Source organism: Lutjanus erythropterus, chromosome 3 (assembly GCF_056507025.1).
Source record: "Lutjanus erythropterus isolate fLutEry1 chromosome 3, fLutEry1.hap2, whole genome shotgun sequence".
Classification (NCBI taxonomy): Eukaryota; Metazoa; Chordata; class Actinopteri; order Lutjaniformes; family Lutjanidae; genus Lutjanus; species Lutjanus erythropterus.
This window is the reverse complement of record NC_139319.1, coordinates 30,378,379-30,400,499: the sequence shown is the minus strand read 5'-3', so window position 1 is coordinate 30,400,499 and position 22,121 is coordinate 30,378,379. Positions and strand designations below refer to the sequence as shown.

The 22,121-nt window shown below is 39.9% G+C and overlaps 1 protein-coding gene across 1 annotated transcript in view; it reads left to right on the top strand.

The window, feature by feature from the left end:
• Positions 1–22,121, top strand: part of rptor (regulatory associated protein of MTOR, complex 1) — a 215,648-nt gene that overhangs the window by 92,858 nt on the left and 100,669 nt on the right. The window contains exon 8 of the mRNA XM_084715786.1: positions 12,878–12,937. Coding sequence (XP_084571912.1) covers positions 12,878–12,937 — 60 coding nt within the window. The remainder of the gene's footprint in view (positions 1–12,877; positions 12,938–22,121) is intronic.

Sequence of the window (22,121 nt, the reverse complement as noted above, 5' to 3'; positions counted from 1 at the left end):
AGCAAGGCAGAGTGAGTGCATGTGTACCTTTCATTGCTCAGCTGAGCAGAAAATCATTACTGATGGAGCGCCATCTTCAAGGGATTTCCCCACTGCTGCGATGGATGAGGAGGGATGGAGGAGGTGAGCACCTGAAAATGGTGGGGGGCGGCGGAATGACACCAGGGGTTTGCAGGGTAAGGAGGAAAACAACAGATGACGGAATAAAAGCTAAGGGTGTATCAGCAATATCAGTCAGTTGTAGGGTTTGGCCGATGAACAGTGTCATCAATCATTGCAATGCCAGACAGTCACCGTCCACTGAGCCCTCCGCCACCTTAACATCATGATTTACAAATGCCATAGAACTGATGAATATGTATTTTAAGGAATGTCAGCCAGAGAGTGCAAAAATGAAGGATTATAATAGCACCTCCGGTCTGATTTACTAATGGAAACGCAGCATAAAGAGCTGCCCAATCTGTAATTAATATCAAACAAACATAGATCTGAGAAGTATGTAAAAACAATATCATCGTCTGTCATAATGTTTCACTGTAGACATCACAATATGCCAGTTCACATGGTGAAGTTGGTCTGTCAGTCGGTTGACTAGTTTGTCCAGACTGAAATACCACAACCACTATTCTAATAGATCACCTTGAAAAAGGATGAATCCTGAACAATTTAGTGAACCTCTAAGTTTTCTTCTAGCAACATCAGAGGATCAGAGTTCTTAATTTTCCAATAAAATATCTCCACACCTTGGACAGCTCAGTTGGTGTGCGCTCCATGTACAGAGGCTGTGAGTCCTCTGCAGCTGCCGTGGGTTCAACTCCCGCCCATGGCCCGTTGCTGCGTGTCATTCCCCCACTCTCTCTCCCCGTTTCCTGTGACGTCTTCAGCTGTCCTGTCATTAAAGGCATAAAATGCCCCAAAAATTATGAAAAATATATATATATCCAGAGCCCTCCTAACAAAACTCCAATTCAAAGAATAAGAACTATTACACATTTTTTCTCCAATTATTTCTCACACAACACATGTACCCTATGTCTACTACATCATGCAGCGAGTTTGTGGTCGAGCGAGCGGCAGAGAGTGACAGTGAATATGAGTAGAGCAGGAGAAAAGGTGAGCTGTAAGTTTGTCAATGTGGCAGTAAATGTACAGTGTAGGTTACAGTTCGTCTTTGAATAAAAGCTGGAGATTTTCAAGACAAATGCTCCATTGATGTTGTTATCTGCAGTGGAAAACAAAGCAGAGGTACCAAAAGCGAGTCTAGTCAAGCTGTACCATGCAGTGGAAAAAGTTTTAACGTGTGAACTTACTTACATTAGAGTACAGTACAGCCTCCTTGAGAAAATATGATATAAACTCATTTTAAAGAGACATATTTAGCCACTCTTTGAGACTATTAAGATTTTATAGTGGGAACCTTGTACCATCATTGCCAGGCAGATGTGAGGGTGCAGCACCTCTGTAATTCAGCCCTTTAGGGAAGAATCGGGGAGCAGTGATGAATCTCTGCAGAATGCAAAGCAGGCTGAGCCAACTCCTCAGCAAGTGTCTGCTTCTGTCTCTTGAATATTACACCAATACCACCGGATCTACACAGGCTAACCCTGCCCCTGGGGTACCGTGAGCTCCTGCACGTATGTGAATAATCATGCATACATCATCATAATCATGCAGGATGTATACAGTGCCTGTATGTAGATGCTGTTAATGCTGACGATGATGTATACATGTAACTTGCTTTGACAGGGACAATGGTGACCTCAAGTAGCATGCCATTATCTTCATGTTTGTGCAGTAAACAGTACACAAACCCTTAAGAGCATGAATTTCAGATGCAATTTTAATTGGCTGACATGACCACATCTTGTATTCCTTTCATTCTGCGGGCTCTTCCCTGACACACACACACACACTCATTATGTTCATTGAGAACTAATGTGGCTGCATCTCTGTCCTCCCGTTTCCTGCTCCTATTGGTGGAACAAAAAATATTAAACACAATAAGTTCTTGCCTTACCACATACTCTCTCACACACACACCGCCATTCTTGTTCTGGTGCCTTGACGTTAATAACTGATATGTAAATTACTTGTAAAAATGTTGACACATTCATCTTCCTCCTCCTGTCTCTTTATGTGGGGTGAACTACAGAGGAAACCGTTACATAACATTGCATATGCCTTAGCTGACTATTTGAGACCTCTGTGGATTTGAAGAGAGCAGAAGGTTTACCTCAGAAAACCCCATCAAACTTACATACTGAGAGCAAAATCTGACATGTCAGCCCTGCCCTGTTCTCCAGGCTTGACTGTTTGCTGATGTTAAACCATATTTTTTGGGCCAGTTAAAATATTTCCTATGACCCAATCTGCAGTATGCTTCACACTGCTGGGTGCCAGTCGTTAAAGCAGATTTTACACCTAATGAGAAAGTGCAAAAGCTGGCTAATTTTGCATCTGTTTAAAATTTTCACCTACCCTAATATGATTATTGTTAAATCTTTCATTAGCATCTTTCTTTAAACTAGATAAATAGCCTCTGCAAGTCTGCAGATCTCACAAAAAGCAACTGCAGTTGTTTTGGGGGAATTGGAAATGTGTTGAATGGACACTTTGAACTGTTTAGATGCCTGTGCTAAAGTGGTCTTTAAACTTCGTTCAACTTTGTTGCTATTTAATTGGATACAGGCGGTTCACAAAAAGTAGTGTCGTGAGATAAACATTATACTTAATACTCACTTAATATGCCTTAATCTTCATTCTTTTATGCAGAAGATTATACTTTATGCAGAAGTGTTAGTGGTGCCTTTTGTGATGGACTTTTAAAGGCTGTCCTGTTTTCTCAATTTCCATGTGTAGCCTTACCCCCGTAAAAGAACCGGCTGATGTCAAAGAATTGGAAAAGTCCAATTCCAAACTCCATAGATTGGATAAAAACGAAAAATAGGTGACCAGTGGTGGTTCGTTTTTCTGTAGAGTGTTCAAATTCGACTGATGGATGATGTAGGAATAGAAGAACCAACAATAATTTGGGGCATCACAGTCCTCCAGAACAGTTAGCGCTCTTTGGCATCAATTCTTTGAACTTTACTGGAGGGATGAAGACACAAAGCAATGCATCATGGGCATATGCAAGTAATTACATGACACACAAATAACTTAAAGATTTGATGGCATTTTATATCCAGAAGGTCAAAAGTCAACTTCACTGTTCAATAGTGCTGTAGATACCAATTTGTTTTTTTGGGGTTTTTTTTCACAGGAGAGCAAAGTCATGGTCCGCCTCTGATTGGATGTTACTCGTTGCCTTTCTGCTTTGGTTGGTTAGGTTTAGGCATGATGAGTGATTGGTTAGGGTTAAGGTAAAAATATCTGAGGCAGAATAGGGCAGGTCATGACTTTGCTGTCCTGAGAAAAACATTTGGTATGTGAAATAGCCGTAGTTTGGTGCCAAAAAATGTATTTTTAGGATAAAAATGCACCTTTTCTTGTGACCAGTCCAAGGCACATCTGTGCAATAATTATGATGTTTATTCAGATGCCTCACCTGTCAGAAATCAGCTCAAGAAATGTGGCAGCAAAAATCAAAAGTGTTTTGTTTATATTTTCATTGAGTGTAAATTAAATACAGCCACTGAATGTATACCTTATTAAATCCCCTGAACATATTCAGGTAATTTTGGACAGTTGAATGAGTCTCTCGACACATTCACAATAATCTACCTAAATATACCTAATGATGTCATCAGGTGGCATCTGCTCATTACTATATAACCAAATGAGTTTCATTTGAATGTCAGGCTTACAGCTGTGAGTCAGAAAATGTGCTCCTATCCCAGTAAAATCACCACGGCTGCTGTCACAGAAACTCAACAGTTGGTCCATTATTCATTGTCAGAGCGGCTACAGGATTTGTCTGTAGGTGACATCATCACTACAGTCTGTCTCTGGGCTGATCAGCTGCAAGAGAAACTTGTTAAAATTCACAAATTAAAATGGAGCTGTGTGAAGTTATAGGAAAGTAACATATGTGAATCCTTTAGGTAAGATTCTTCCTTTAAACTAAATCGCGCTATAGGCAAGGTCAGCACCCCTGTATGTTCAGGAAATGTCCTTAAATTAGCATAATGTGTCCAATGTACCACTAGCACTACACTTTGATGTTGATCTAAAATGATAGCAGTAATGAAGCATGTTCCCATGCTGATCAGGCAGGATACTCTCCATCTTCACATTTGTCTTATTAATGATCAAAAAGCACATTAATCATAATGTGTTATAATTTGAAATGTTGCTTTGAAATGAGAGCAGTTGTACTGGAACTCAGGAGCCCGCTTCCAATTAATGAGCAGCGCGTTATGAGCTTATGTAACAATGAGAAATTTGGTAAGAAGCAGCTAAAATGTCATATTCTTTAGTTCTCATAGTCTTTATACATATATTCTACTGGTAAATTGATTTTTATGCGTCCAGACCATGTCCATTTTGAAGTGAAAACTGTATTGTGCTCATTACATGCAAGAATTTTGCCATTTAACATTATCTTTTCGGTGTCAGATACTGACTGCAGGCTTGAAATGTGACTTTGATTTGGCAGGTTTATCCATCGCCGTACTGAATCTCTGCTCACAGTTCATTTCCTCAGGTTGGAGAAACAGTCAACCAATCAGAACTTTTCGGCCGGATGAAGAATGTCGACATCATCTTCCTATTAGGCGAGCTAAATACGTAACTACCAGGGATGTGCTTGATTAGTCGTCTTGCTAGTTGAAACCACAAATACTAGTCAATTAAACTAATTATCTGTTTTCTTTAATGTAAAACACTGGTTTCTGCTAATGTGCAGATGTAGACCAACAAAGTGGAAAATGGGACATCTAAACCAGCGTGTTTTGGCTGAATTTTGATTTACATAATTAAAAACATTTTGTATGAAGACTTTGTCAGAATAAACTGGCATAACCACTCAACCTTTAGCAATCCTTAACCACATTCAGCACAGTCATGTGGACGTTAACCTGCAATGGGAACAAGCTGCTCTGTTAATGTTAAGAACACTCGATAAACTAATATGACATCTTTTACTGCTCCTGAATGTTTTCTTGCTTCTAAGTGTAAATTTAAAGTTCTGTTTAATTCACAGAAAAATTAGTTCTAAGAAACATCCCTAGAAGCTACATATATAGAAAGTAATGTTGTAATGTAAGTTGTAATTTCTTGCATTGTTCTTATCAGCTGCTACCACAGCTTCTGTGTCAGTGGAGATAAATACACCACTCGTCACTGTTTGGTCAAAAAAAACAAAAAATAAACCGTTCTGCCTATTATCAAAAATTGACCATCATAGAATTATGCCATGCTAAACAAAAACAAGTTAAAACAAACTGCAGTTCCGTCTGATTATCAGACTACTTTACAAAGGATTCTAGTAGTAAACCACAGTTACTGCAAATAAACACATCACATGAACTTCTGAAACAACTCCTGAAAGGTAATCCCCCTCTTCACTGTTCCAAACATTCTTCATTATTTCAAGCATTACTTGACTTCCTCTGAGCCTCAGAGCTATGAGGAAGCAGTACAGCAACACTGACGCAGTGTATTTAGCTCTGTTATGGTGACACAGTCTAGTATATTTTGACACACAACAACAGCAATTTAGAATATGGAGAAATAGAGTGGCAATTAGGTAAATTAATTTGAAAATATATGAAGAATGTGGATCAGAGATGATGTCAAACAACTTCCTGGTGTTGCAGTTCCTGGCAGGACCTGGGCCACAAACACCTAGACAGAGAAGACATGATTGGGGATACCACTCAGAGAGGAAGAGAAGACACAAAATGGGATTAAGAAGTTGATGGTAGACAAGACATTATATTAGAACAGTTACTAGCAAATATAAAAAGCAGTGTCCAGATGAAGCATCGACAGGAGCCATCTTACACAAAGTCTTGGGTAAAGAAACAGAAAGCTCAGTAGTGCAAAAGCTGTCGTCCTCTGCAAAGGATCAAGCTACGCACTTTTGTGATGCTGGAAAGATTTCTGGTAGAGTGTTCCTTTTTAATAAGACAGATTCTGAGGTTTTTACCTATAGTTACCCATGTTCATTTCAAATTCCTACTCCTCATTAGGATTTCAGCATGCATTTGTTAAACACCAGTTTCCAGCCAGTTTTGACATAGTGACTGATCAGCTGTTTCCGCTCCAGTCCACTTGTTGCTGCAGTGACTGCTGATTATTTCATACAACACGTGTAATTTATCTCATATATATTTTAGGTCAGTGACAGAGCAGATTAGATGTGAGATCAGAGCGCCGCCCCTCCTACACACGGCTGATAGAGACGGTGACTTGGGACAGGAAGGCTGATTGAAGGAGTAATGAGCTGTAGAAGACAGCTGGCCCCTGCGGGGACCAGAGGAAACACTCTACTCATCCCGTTCCTCCTCCACCACCCACCCACCCCAGGCGCAGTATAGTAGTTCCCTCATACAAGATCCACTTCATTTCCCTCCTCAAACTTTAATATGTACATGCCCACGCCTACTCTCTCCCCACAGCATCCACACACTTGCTCTCTTTTTCAGCAATCCAATTAAACTTTAGCCACCTCGCTCTCCGTCCATAATAATCCCTCAATTTTCTCTTTCTCATCTCTGCCCTCCAGCCCTCCTGTACTTCTATCAACTGATCGGCCCGTGTTCTTTTCCAGGAAGGTTTAATCTGCCAGCCATTGTTGTTGGTGCACCCAAAAGTTCAGCCACTTTGACTAGTTTTTACACCAAAAAAAGTTTACTCTTAAAACCATCAGAGGTGAGATGATCCATACTTAAAGTTTGGGTATTTCTCACCTCTGTCATCAATTTTTATGGCTGTTTTCTGCTTTGTAGTGGTTTCAAATCCCACCTCCACTTGTTTTTCTTCTATTTTTGCTCCAAGACATAACTTATTCCAAACATTTAGTTGGAAGGATGATCTGGTATTTTGTCTCAGAGTTGTACTGAAAAAGGATGACTATATTTTCTACTGAAACATGTTGCCTGTTTGAAATTTAGATTTTATGCAAAGAGTTTTTTTTGCCACAACCGCGGACTTGGCTCTAGAGATCACAGCGTCACTTCATCAGCCAGTTGGTTCACCGCTTTTGTCCTGAAAGAGATATCCAATCAAGTATCAGATCAATTTCCATAAAATCTGATAGACATTCATGTTTCCCTCAGGATCAACTGCAGTAAATGTTTTCAATCCCCTTAAAGTTTCATGTGCCATCATCAAATCAAAATTGTAATTTTTCTAATACTAAACTCATGACATTCCCATCAGCCTCAGCTGCACTTTGGGTTCACTGCTAATTAGTAAATGTTAGCAAAATGCTGAATGCTTGAAACATTACCTGCTAAACATCGGGATGTTAACATTGTCACTGTGAGCATGTTCAATTCCTTGGCCTTTGTATAGCTGCACAGAGTTTTGTCCCAAATCACGCTATCGCATGTACCACACTGCAATATGTCACATTTTATAGAAGTGAAAATGAATGGTCGTGCAGCACTTTGATGTCATTTTGATGCTGCAAAATGATGATGATTCATAAGTGCCTGAGATTGCAATTTACTGCTCGCTGTGGAGTAAACTATTGAGTGTCTATTGTATAGGGTGTAGTTAATGTGTGAACAGGGGAGTGATTTCAGGCACAGCCTTAGTCTTGTTAAAGAGCCAAATGTGGCCATTTGTGAAGAGGCGAAGAATTATTTTGGAGGAAACTGTACCATTACTGCTAGGTAGATTTAAGGGTAATTCCACAATTTAGACATTTAGGGAAGAATCAGGCAACAGAGATGAATCTCTGTGAAATGTGAAGCAGGCTGAGCTAACTCAGCAAGTGCCTCTTTTTGCACCGATACCACCAGCTCTACACACCTGCAACTGGGGAGCTGTGGTTTCCTCCTATCATGTGGATCAACAATCCAAGTATTTCACCCTATTGTAAATATGTATGTGAGTTCTCAACCAGACCGAAACCTTTATCACCTTGTTGCTAAATGCAGCCTCTGATTTGAGAAGTGCAGCCCCAGAGCACAGTGCCATTACACGTGTCTGTCCACTTATTCATTTAAATCACAGGCCAACGACAACAGCCTGCTATAAGATAACCACATAGAAATATCCTGCCATTTTATACAGGAGACATCCAGTTACAGCACACCATTCATGATATGAGAAACAGAAGAATTAAAACTGAAAAACATTGAATTAATGCAGTCTTATAGGCAGCCTCATCAACATTTTCGTTATACAACAATATGAATTCCTAAAATATTCCGGATTCTGGAAATATCTTTTTGTTTGTTGAGCTTTCATGCTTCTCTGTGATTGGTTCAGGTGTTTCAGAGCAGTGAAACTGAGGAAGATGTGACTGAGACAATGTTTATTAATTACTACTCCCTCCAATTTATTATACACTTCAGCCTCTGTGCTGCTGCACTTACATGAAATAAATGGCAGGTGTTCTTGGATAAAGTCACACAGTCCATTCGCTCAAGACTTAGCATTTTGGGTTTGACATTGAGCTTGCATGATTAAAATGGTGCACCTGCAAAATTGTGACTGACAGAAGCAAGACGGACAATTAATCAAATGCAAAGTAAACTGATGATCTTTCGACACTTTTCAGTTTGGCAAAACCGATGACTGAAACAGATCTTACTGCTCACTCGATATTTAGATCATCTCACACCGTCATCAAACGATCATCAAACACCGTCATAAGACTGCAGAATCTTTAGGCCAGGAATAAGAGTTTAGTATTGCAAATGTGGTTTCAGATTGTAGTCCATTTGTAGACCGAGTAGTCAGGCTTGGTATCATTCAAACACTTGTGATACTGATACTGATACCTTGGCTTCAATACCGGTTCCTGAACAATAGTTTTTCAATACCATACATATTTTAACAAAAATAAACTGACTTTACAAATTACATTACAGTAACACACTTTAAAGGAAGAAGCTGTCCAGAAATCCGGTGTTAAAAAAACAAAACATTGACTTCTGTCTCTGGGAATAACATAGTGTTTTCCTGCATGTCTCTATGACCTGTAACATTAGACAGACCATCACCAGCATTATTAGATTTTGGCACACGTGTGCTGCATGTTCAATGGCTCACTGACGCTAATGAGATGTACTCCTTTGGTCTTAAAATTTGATATCAAATGACAAGACATCATAGTGTTGAAGCAATTCAGTCTGTGCCATAAAAGTATTGATGTTTTGTACCAAGCCTTCCTCTGTAAGCTGAGTAGTATTGAGCAGGCTTTGGTTTTAGTCCACATCAAGGGCAAAAGAGATGACATTTTAGCTTTTTATTAGCCTTTTTAAATCTATCATATACAGGTATATGTTTATAGAGATTGGCTTAAATGTCATCTGTCATGCGTTCTCACATCTCAAGTTGCTAATCGCTCTGTAATCACCGGTGCACAGAAGAGTGAGTCTTGGTCCAGATATCCGCTGGCTGCACCAGAAGCCCTGAGACATTGGCTGTTGCCCTCAGAAGCTAAATCATCATCGGACCATAACCAGCGCTTTCTGAGATTGCTATTTAGACATCTTTCAAACCATTTGTTTCATGCATTGAGTTAGTGGTTAACTAGAAAATCTTAAAAGATAACGAAGTTTAGCTGCTTCTTCAGTCTCAGGAAATTTTCTCTTCAAAATCAAACGCAAGATATCCCCGTCATCACCTCTGGCTGACTAATGAGTTTTAGAAAATATTTTCCAAGCTTGAGTCATGGCTGAGAGGAATTATTGTTTATGTTTGACAGTGTCCTACTTCAAGGTTTCAGCATTTACATTACCTCTGTTGTGACATGTTTTTCCTTTGAATGGTGAAGTTGTAAATGCACACCTAATTAGCAAATACCAGGTAGAATGTGTCATCTGGCTGAACTGCATTCAGGAGATATTTCACAAAGACCAGTGAGTTTTAGGTGAGACCAGAGTCATGACAGATTTGAAAAGATAACACACAGGCCTTGTTAAAAAGCTCTCTATGCTGACCCCACACCTCATTCAGACCATTCAGCCTCACAGTGACGTATTATCTGGTTTTAGCTCGTATAAAGCAGTTTTTCCTTCCTGCTGTGCTGTGTGGAATACAGATTTTTGTCAGATTACCGCATTGAAGTCTGTGAAGTAAAACATGCACGTATCTGCGCCCCTGTCTGAGCCCCCTCTTGAGTTCGTCACAGGGATGACGTTCAGCCGCTGGCTGCATGTGTAGATTGATACCCATATTATACATCATTTGCATCTTCTTACAGCACTATCACACTTTCACCTTTTTAATGATTTCCTTTTGGCTCCTTTTTCCTATTTCAAAGCGGTAACCATGTTCACTTGTGGAGGATTCATAGTTTAGCTATTAGAAAGCATAAAAGAGCCAGAGGGAAAACAGTTCATATATTGTGATTATACACATAGAAATACTTCTAGTCACAGTGTGTGATCAGAGTGTTATAGCCTGCTTTTGATCATTTCAGAGCACAAACATGGCTTTTTCTGAGGCAGGTTGTGTATCAAGATTACTCTTGATACTGGTGTGACCACATTCTCCTCTCCTCTCCTTCTCTTTCTTTTCGTATCTCTCCCCTCTCCTTTATTCCACCACCTGAGGGATTTTATATCTCCCTGCACAAGGCGCGGGTGGAAAACACGCTCTCCCTGATGCAACCTCCTGCTTGGTCTGGGCTCTGTTTACTTTGGTCCGTCTGTCTGTTTCTGCCAGACTCCATTTTTAGTTAATCATCTCTGTTTATGTCTGGGGACTTATCATATTCCTTTTGCAGCAAACAGACAAAATCATAAACAAAATCTTTAATCTTTGGTTCAAATGAAATTCAAAACTAAATGCAGAACTCTCTTGGCCTGTGCTGTCTTGAGGAAACAATGATATACCCGTGTATGTGCCGGCACATACTAATGCCAACTTCAAAAAGTTGCTGATGATTAAGACTTAAGAGCAAGTTGTCCTGGTTACATCCTTCCCTCCTATTTGCTCCTTGAGTGTCGGGAACAATCGGAGCCTGTGCTGTTCTTTAAAGAGACACTAAGTCACACTGGTGTCATGAGGGATCTCATTATTCTCCAGCATCAGGAAGAACCTTGGAATATGAGTGCCATAACTTACTTCACAGTCAGGGTGGATCAATTGTTGCACAGAGATTCCCAATCCATGTATGATTTCTCTCATTTTTTAACTTAACTTGCCTCCAGGCTTGTGTTTCACTTAGTCCCCATACATGATGGCTGAAAAGAGTAAGAGTGACCTTGTGATTTCGTTCTTATCTCTGTAAAATTGAATAAAAACAAACATCATTTTTAAATTTAACTTTTTTTTTTTGTCAAATTGTCTAGTTTATACAGTCAGAACTAGAACTCCGTATGATGATGTGTTACTTAATAATTCCCTAAATCTTCATGCAGATGTGGTGAAAAGACAAGACAGATGTGTGTTTTACAAAGCGCAATGATTTGGTTAAGACAGGCAGATTTAAAAGAATAGCTTTCGCCTCCAGTGAGTGAAATCCTGCAGACTGACTTGTGCAAATGGGAAACTGGGCATGCTTGTCATCATCGAAATAGATCATATGTTGTTGATGTTTATTGTACCTTCAGCAATATCTGCTGCCTTCCCTTGGACACACAGCTCAGTTTACTTAGTGGTGCAGCTCTGCCTCTTTGCCTGTCTGTGGCACAGCCTTCAGTGTTGATAGACTAGATGTGTAACTAGATGTGTAACCAATTGGTTTATGTCATATGTATCATAGACTGTAGATTTTTTTGTATTTTGTAGATTTTTATATGCACACTGCTGTTCATGCATCTAGATTGTTTTGGTGTGAGTTGCAGACTCTTTCCAGAAATCCCAATTACTCAAGATAATATACAAACCTTGTTGAGAGTAGTTTAATGTCAGAACTAATATGTGGGATTTTTTGGCTCTTTGAGCAGCACAAGCCAGGTTTAGTGCCGTTTAGTCCCATTATATTGGAGAAAAAGCAAACTTCTCTACAGCTGTTATCTCCAAAACTTGACAACTCATAGCAAAACAATCTAGATGGATAAATTGCACTACAGGTTAAAGGAAAAAAAAATGTTTTTGGTTTTGGGGAGAACTGTTCATATAAGTTCAGTTGAGCTGAATTTTCATTGTATCAGAGCAATGCATGAGTAAACCAAACAAACTATTTAGTGCAGGTTCAGTTAAATCAAAATTTTAAAGCAGCCTATAACTCCTAACTCATACTTAATGTTCAAAAAATCTGCTGTTTTCTGCAGTGTAATCTCAGATGCTTTTTTCATTCAGTGTTCCCTGCAGTTTATGTGTGACTGATGTTTGTGTATTTGCACACACACATACACACACACAGACACACACCTGCTCTCATCCAGGTGTGTGATGACTCACAGTGAGCTCCAATGCCGAGCTGTGCCTCTCTCGAGGCTGCGAACGACAACCTGCTGTGACTTACAGCTGGCCCGACCTGTCGGAGCTAACCAGGCACCGTAAACAATAACCCCCGTGCCAGACGTTTCAGAAATACGACTTTGTGTTTCCTGCTGCCTGCCCCCTCGCCTTTGACTGTAACTCAGCCAAAATACACTTATCAAAGTACTCAGTGGTTGTAATCTTTGAAGCTCTCATTTTTCATTTGAGCGTTTTATCAGTTGATTGTCTCTCTTGTAGGTTATAAAATTTGTACTGTAGAGGCCAAACATTTTTATTACTTTCTCTAGTCTATGAGCACCTCTTGTTTTCTTTCCAACATTTATCAGCAGCTTCTGCCTGTCTGTTTTTTTTTTTTTTTCAGGTTTTGTATGCAGAAGAGTGCCAAGTTGGTGCCGGGGGTGACGTTAGACCTCATCGAGAAGTAAGTGGCACTCCACCACCATCCTAAAAAAAAAAAAAAAACACAAACAAACAAAAATCTCTCTGTCGCAACTCTTCTCTCAGTCTGGAGAGATCATTATCCTGTTTGCCTCATGTCTGTCTGTCTTCCTGTCTCTCTCCTTATTGTCTGCCCTCTCTCTGTTGTTTTCCATCCTGCAGGTATAATTCTCTGCCTTTGTTTCCCCCTCACAGCCAAAGCGGCTGTAGTTTGGCAGATTTAAAGCTCCACATTTCTTCAATAAACCTGCGGGTGCCAAGCGGCTCAGCGAGGAACATCTCTTGCTCTTAGGCACATACTCTCAGATATTAGCGATCAATATGGGTGTCATATCCAAAGTTTTAGCAGTCTCACAGAACCATCGGGGGTGGCTTTTTTTTTCTCCTTATGTGCGGGGGAGAATAAATGACACCTATAAACAAAGTTGGTTGAGGTGACTTATTTTTAGAAGTAGTAGGGTACTGTCAAATATTAGCAGAAAAAAATATGCCTTGTTGGAAAGCACCTAGGGGTGTTTAAGTGTCTCGGTGGTCTGGTTATGATGTTTGCTAAAGGTGTTTTTTTTTTCCACATGCTCAAACTATGACTTCAGTGAACCACAGATACAGTTTGAGTGCAGGCACACGCATGAGCACACAGTACATGCACATCTGTATCCTCCACTAGACTTAAATTAGTTTTCAGTGTTTTTCTGATTCTTTGGATTCCAGGTAGCAGGAGTCGTCCCACAGTGATGCACTTGTACTTTCCTTTACAGACTACAGTCAGATAAACAGAAGTGGTTTTGATAGCGGTGTTTGATTGTCTCACAAAGTAGCTTTTATTTACCTCGAGTGCAAAAAGGCTTGTATTTTCACGTGTTTAGTCATGTCTGTCCATGTATGTATCTGTCCACAGCTCATCTCATATATTACTGGACCCACCAGCCTAATCTTTTTTGTGCACATTTATGGCTACATGCTCAAAAACCTCTGGTTGCAGTGATTCACCGTTTTGGAAGATCTATTTTATTGACAAATCTGTTTTATACTACATTGACTGTGTCTTTTTTTTCCTACCTGTTCACCTTTCTTGCGTGGCCGCTTTGAGCACTTCTAGTTGAAAATAGAGCTGGACGTTTTGAGCATTTTCCTTAACCAGCTGTTGAAAATGTAACAATCAATTAATCATTAATAGTTTTAAAGTTATAAAACACACATTTTTCCTCATTTAAAGTTTTTTTTTTATTTAACAAATGCATCTGCCAGACAAAACAGTGTTTAATGAGGCGCAATTACTGCAATTTTTAGACTGCATATTAATGTTCAATTAATACTCCAGTTTGAATACAGCAGTCATATTTTGATTAATAAGGAATGATCAAACTCACCACTTACTACTGATTTCTTTAGGTTGCATGTGTTATTTCATGTCACCTCTTTACTGTGATTCAGCCACTTGCAAAATCACACTAATTGGTGTGGTGAGTAAATGGATAATTTGTGGGGTGTTTGCATGATCAACTTGTTCCTCATGTTTCTACAAGATTAATAAGGACTCTCCACAATTTGTTCAGACATGTTCCTCACCTCTTCATGTCTTACTTGCAGTTTTTCTTTGATATTTTTTCACTCATCCTACTTCTAATCCTCATCTGTCAAACACCACTTCTCTCCATTGGGTAAATATTTTGCAGGAAATGCCCTAATACTGTACGTACAGTTACTGCCCAGTGACTACCAAGGCAGGATGGAAAACCATGAGAGTGATGACGAACACCTTTGAAGAAATAAGGCCTTTTTTCCCCCTTTCTTTCACTTTTATTCTACATTCTGCCTTCTCAACCAAGCCAACATCAGTCGGTGGTTTTGACAACACTGAAGTTCTCCATTCACGCTAAAGCTCCCATGTTCTCTTCATCTTTCATCACTTGTCTCACCAGTATAAAGAATGGGCTTCAGTGGAGAGTGGGGAAAGTAATTTATGACCCGTGTGCTGTAAGGACGCCGTCATCAGGACGTCAGGGACTGCACTGTGGAGAGCATTACAACCTGACCCCGTTCCTCTGTCAGGCATGAGTAAAACACTGAACAGAGACATCAAAGATGGGACAGTTTAACAATGCTGCCACCTCAGAATGAAATTCCAAATGGTTTCTGCCAAAGACAAACAAACTGTGATCTGAATTCAAAGCTGTAGTCACTAATCAATCATACGCCAGGCTTGAATAAAGTCGTCTCTAAACCAACGCATGCTAAAGAAACACTCAGTGCAATTCTGCTACGTTGCTGGCTTGACTCCTTTAACAGCCTCTCACTATGTCTGGTCACGACAAACAGAAAACAGCTTGACTTTGCCTTTAAAGAAAGAATCCCTTCAGGCTGGAGGGTGAACCAGTCATACACAGGCCCTTCTGCTGTGTTTTATAAGATCCTATGCTCTGCTCTTCGTGTTAGCTGTCTGCCTCAGACATATACACAGCAGGATTTTAAACTAATAGCAAGCTGGTAAGGTTAAGAGAGACTTCTGCGGTGGCAAAGAGCTGACCTTTTCTGTATTAGTGTGTGTGCTCTGCTGAAAATTGGATTTGATATGCTGTCAATTCCAAACAATATTGAAAAAAATACCAAATTCATGAGATACATGACCTTGGATTGATGTACAAGTATATTATTAAAGATTGCCTTTCATTATAAAACAATATCTAGAAAATACAAGGTCAGAAATTTCCAAAACACATTGTAAATTGAATGTCTAAGTGAAATCTACTTCTAAATCTAGTTTACTAAAATACCCCAATTAAGTGACAAGGGGAGAAGATTTAAAGGCCACTCTTGATTTTTTTTGCAGCCCCGTACGTGACACGAGAAAGGTTGTTTGTTCTTAATGAGTCGGGGATGGTGCAACGCCTGATGCTTAAGTTGTGGTTTTGGTTCATTGCATGTCCAGCATGCTGTCCAGAGGGCTAAATGTCGACTCAGCTGATGTCCCTCTGAGTTAAATAATGGATGGTCTCAGAGCTCATAAAAGAAAAATGGAACATTTGCCATCTCACCTCTCTGCTCTTTGTATGACGCTGGGCCAGCAGTTTAACTGATGTCACATACCGAAGTCAAACTTAATTCAAGGGATGCTTCAACACAACAGGAAGCCTCATTGATTCAAAGGTTTTTGTGATTATTACAAGATTTTTAATAATGATAATCAAATGACTATGTATAGTCACATATAGCGAAGCACAAACGAATAATTGTCACCTAATCCTGCAGTTCCCCTCAACTCAATGTAGCGTTAAGCCTCTTTTAGCTCATTGTTTTGGTCCTCTGACTCTAAAACACTGCTCTCATTAACCTTGTGTCCAGTCCCAGCAGGCAGCTGTTTTCAACCAGAAAGCTCTGATAAATCCACTGCACGCTGCCTGCAACAACCTCATGAGCACAGAGGAGCATCTAGCATTTAATGAGTCTTTTGTCAGGAGTCGGTGAAAATTAAAAAAATAAAAAGCTAGAAAACATCTGAGTATTACCAAACCACTATTACTTTGGTGACAGGTTGATATTGAAACCTGCAAGGTGTTTCTTCCAGACATACCTTCACCTGTGCCGAGTACTAGCTTCAGATGGGAGCCATCCTTCACTGAAGTTTCACCCCTGTAATTCTGAATATCTCAGGATGGTGAGCTAGCGGTCAGGGACATCTTGTTGTAGCTGGTATCAGTTCCCCCAGCTCTTTTTTGCAGTCAGAGCCAAAACTGTCCCTTTTCTGCTCTTTGGAAATATTTTTTTTATTACTTTTCCCACTTTCACTAACGCAAAACCAGTATATCTTTGGAAACACTTGGTAGAGAGCCTCACAGAGCCATGGCAGCCAAATTCCACTGGATAGACAGTTGTTCTCCAGCCTTTCTCTTGGCATGTTGCCACTAGTTCAGCAACTTTTTTCTTTTATATGCTTCCTGGATACCATTGCCGTGGAACTGACTGTTCGACTAACAAGACACACTTTTCAGTTGCCAACCACAGGATGTTGTCAGGTCACAGTGTGGTGGTCAAGATGTCTGTGGGGAACCTCAACTGCTTGTCCAGGTCTGCTCTCATCGATCATTTCCTGGGCCAAAGACTGATTTTCTGTCCTGTGTGGAGTAGTTCTACAACAATGGCTTCTAGCGACATTGGGGCCTCGACTCTCATACTTGGTCAGTTTTAGGCCATTTCTCACAGTTTTCTTGTGAGCCGAGCAATCGTGCTGGATTTGCTGGTCTAGGAGGGGCGTCATGCAACTCTGATTTAAAAAAAAAAGAAAAATATTGCCAGAGAGATCTTCCACAGATCACCTCATCCTGTTTGAATACCCTTGCACTTTGTCCAATGGCCTTACTGTTGTTAGCTAACAGATTTCACTGAGAACTTTTCCTCCTTGTCACCTCTGTGACCACCACGTCCTTGTCGAAATCTTCATTTGTCAGATGGACAGAAAAATTAATCTGACAAAAGCTAAAGTTGCTTTCTATCTACTTGATGTGTAAATAAGTGAACAGGTGTTTGCTAAGATCTTCACAATTTCTGTTTTATAAGATTTTATCAGTACCGATGGTGCTGATGTTGTCTTCATGGCTTGTTCTACTTTGTCATTGTCCCTGTGTCCTGGACAAAGGTGCCCATTGTGACATAACATTTTCAGATAGACACAGTAGAGTTGAGCTACATATGAGCACAGAATAACTATCTGAAGGAGATGAAGACAAGTTTGGCAAAGGCACATTGTACAACCCTGGGTGCACCACAGAAAGCAGTAATAACTGGAACACATAGACTATCACAAATCAATGATTAATATGAGTGTTAACACTTTATACAGGATATATTTCAGCAACTTCATATTTCAGTGTCAGTGCTTTATGTTATTAGACTTGGAACACACTAGCTTTTCAATTTCTTGTGCAATTTCACTCTTTTTGTCTTGTTTTTCCTTCACTTTCTCTTTATATACTCCCCGAGCAGAGCTATATGAAGCTTTGTGACACCCAGATTTTTATGGTTAGTCATGTTAAGTTACCTGCAGCTATTGTAGCCTAACTGCAACTGAAATGACAGTTACTTGTCAGCTGACCTTGTATCCTTGGTATCGTAGCAACAACACAAAAATCGCACCAGGTTTATTTTCTTTCTAGGCTTCAACAGAGAGATGCAGGGCAGCACGTTTTTGTTCAGCCTGTAAAATGTGTCTTGTGTGATTGGTCTCAAATAGTAATCAAAGCAGCTTTGTTCCTTTTATTATCATGTTGCTGCGTCCAAATTTCACACGTGGGCATGAGCAAACAGCTAATGGGCATTGCACTCACTGTCCACTCACTGGGCACATATTCACACCTTTAAAGGTCACACACGGTTGGAAAGCACGTATCACATACTCATCACCCTTGAAATATTACAAACATTTGTTACAAAACGTATTCAACATAATGTCAGCATGGAGTAGTTGTGTGCTGCAGATTTGTTTATTAATTTGATCATTCCTTTGTCTCTCCTCCATCTGTGCACCCTTCTGTCTCTGCTTCCCACATACATCCAACACACATTCTGGCCGTGTCCAATCACAAAAGCCTTTTAGATAAGAGAGTCACGACGGCGAGCACGCGTGGATTTCACCTGCATCAAATAAACTCAGATCTCTCTCAAGCTACAGCGTCTCTCACTGTTTCTCTTATCTCTCATGACACGAGTATCGTGGGTTGATCCCTATTCCCAGACTCCCTCTGAGTCTTTCACAGTGAGAACCCCCCTGGTGGGCAAGACCGACCTGCCCCCTTAGTGTCTGACACAGTCAGATACCCTTCAGTGTTTGACTCCCTGGGGCGTCTCTAGAGTCAGACTCCGAGGAGTCATCCTATGACTGTGATGGCACCTCAGCATATATTATTTCGGGGAGATAGTTTCTTGAATGTGTGAGGAAGTACTTTATCTCCTCGCTTCACAGAGACATCAGAGAGTGGAGTCAGCTTACACAGCACCAGCCCTGGAGGTGGTAGAGATGTGGTTCTTTGCTTTAGATAAGAGCATTAGCTTATTTATAGAGGACTTTGTGACCTTGTTCACATCTCTTGATTCAGCTGAGGTTAGACTTGGGCCTTAATTAATTATATTTCTGCCCCATCACTGTCCACTGTTAGCTTAGGAACTAGATACTGTAAATCTGTAAGCTCATGTTTCATTTGCAGATACATCTGCCCACCCTTTTGTTCAGAGAGAGAAATACTGTGACCAGGCCATGTATTTTTTTTTTCAGCTTGAAAACCAAGCACAGCCCCAACTTGCATGTATCACTCAGTGCTACATCACACGTTTCCTTGCTCTGATAGGTTGTAAATCTATCCAGCTGCCTCCAGAAGCATTTCTGCAACCGGCAATAGTGCCACCTGAAAATCAAAAATGAACAGAGAGATCACAGACTGATTTGCATTTGTGAATTAATCTGGTGATGACAGGCTAATCCATGTTATCAAACATGACACAAATATTTAACCTGTAAAAGTAAAGCCAGTAGTTACGATGGAACCAGCCATACACATCTTTTCTTTTGGTAAATATTATGCCATTGATGTAGAACAAAACAATTCCCTAATTTCAAATCCACAAGCCTTAGTTGAAAAAGTTCACGTTAACCAATGGGACCTGACTCGCCGACCGGTCCATGCTCACACTCAATGGATTGATGATCATCTTACAGCTGCCTAAAGGTTGGGCGATTGAACAAATATATTTGTTATCTCTGCCGATTATTGTTGTTTCATTTTGCTAATTTAATGGTCTGCGTGAGTGACAGGCACTGCTCCACGCACACTCAGGAGCTGAGCACACACCTGGAGGAAGAGTGAGAGTAAACAGCCTGTAGAGCCAGACAACGTTCACATCCAAGTGTCTTTTACGGAGTTAACAAGGCAATTAAATCTTGTCTTAGTTCAGTAAAAGAGACAAAATTGCATTCAGAAGGTGTACAGTTGTATTTTTGAGTTTAATAAGGAAAATAGGTGGGAGAATATTTCCTTTCTTGACATTTTGTGAGTTTATTTTATTTAGTTTATTTCATTGTGGTTTGCATACATCTCCTAGCTTGTGCTATCACATCTGGACCATAGTTTAACCTTTGTTTTTCTTTTTGTTTTGTTTTATTTTTTTTGACTGGCAGTGGCAGCTGGTATGGGATACAACTTTTTGAGCCATTACTACTTTAATTCTGGCACCCAAGAACACAGAAAGATGACATTTTCACTTGATTATGTGGTCTACTACTCTGAGGAGATTTGCCTCCAGTTTGTCCGTTGTTTTGCCTTACAGTGACAAAGTCATGATGCCAGTAGTAAAAGATTCTGTATGAGGCTGCATTTACTTACATCATGCTGAATGTCCTACACAGCATAAACAGCTTACCTGCAGTGCTGCAGTGTGGCTTTTCAAAGGTCATCATGTGGATTCGGTGTCATTTAAAGACTTTGCAGTCTATATGTGAAGGCCTACTGTTTTGTAGACATAACATACAGTGGACTGCATGGATCATCATTTGAATTTGATAGGTTCATGAGTGTGGATGTTCTCTGTCCACAATGTGATTATCTATGGTTTCACATTTCGTGTATTATTATAAAACAGGCTCTAATGTCCTGTTCACACATAGGGAATGAAAGTCTCAGGCTCCCAACAGATAATTTACATGATCATCTCTTATTGAACAGTTATTTTCTCTCGCTACCATTATTGTGATAAAGTAGTTCATTTCCACTCATAATTTCTCTTATGTATTATATATTACATTTATAACTTGATATTGGGAACCCATTGACTGCAACAATTGGATTTTCCTTCATTTTGTTTAAAGTGCTTTTACATAGTCAAGCTGGAGTAGAAAAAGGCAGGACTTCCATTTCCGAAGAAAATAAAAGCAAGCACTTGTGCGTCAGAAGGGGTTTACATTTACACTAACAGGACATTATGTGCGCGTTTCAGCGAATGGCAGCATATTATGTCTAAGTCTGTATGTATCAGCGACAGAGTTGGATGTGACACGATAAAAGACTTTAGCAAAGGGACTTATGTTTTTATCCAATGCGCAATGTAAGTTCTGCTGTTAGGGGTCTTTTTCACATTAAAACTATCAAAAAAAGATGTAGTGTGATGACTATGTGAAGTAGGGAGGGCTCATGGGAGATTTTTTTCTTCACTTTTAAACAGCCACCATAGCTGCTGAAACTCCATCTGACATGAAAGCAGAAATCTTGTTCATATTAAAGTTTTATTCATGTTAACATTTAGTCACGTTTGCCGACTCCCTTCCTCACTCTCTGACGAATCTGAGGTTTCCGGCATTTTCCTGGTACTTATAGCAACTAGAGGCATGAAGGAAATGCACCATTATCATGTCTAAATTACTGGTTTCTCTGTAGTTGAACATTATTGGAAACATTTGGGTTAATGTAAATACATAACTCAACAATATATCTAACACAGGCATACGCACCATCTACAGGGGGTCACTGGGTTTTATGCCCAACCAAAGTTGAAGCTGGGGATGCAGTGACACTGCAGTTGTAAAGTTAATTGTTGTAAAATTAAAGTTTATACATTTCATTGGCATTTGACCATAAATAAAGTCATTATTCTTAAGATTTAATTTCCACGTGGGATCGTGTTTTAATGCTCTTATGTGTTACCAGCTGAGTACACCAAGAGCTTTAAGTACCTGGTTAACAAGCACAAAGCACCATGAATTCAAACACCTCTGATCATTAATGCACCTAATACAGTAACTTGTGGCATTATCATCTGGATTACACAGACAACACAATGTCCGCCACCAACTGTGTGCGGAGATACTTCAAAATATTAAACAAGGGAGATGCAAATTGTGCGCTGCACTGGAGGGATAAAATGCACTTGACTGAGGTTTGCTTTGACATTTTGAATCTCAGACAATTCCAGGTGAAACGCCAAAGCATGCAAAAACACTTTATTCAAAATACTGGGTGAAATACTGCAGCATATGATGGATTTACCTTCAGCAGTTGGCTGTTGGAAAAAACACCCCTCACTGAAGAAAGACGACCAAAATATCTCGAAGAATCCATCTTAAGATTCACACCAAGTGAGTGAGAGCTTTTTTAGAGTTTTGCTTTTAACTTGAATAATCATTAACT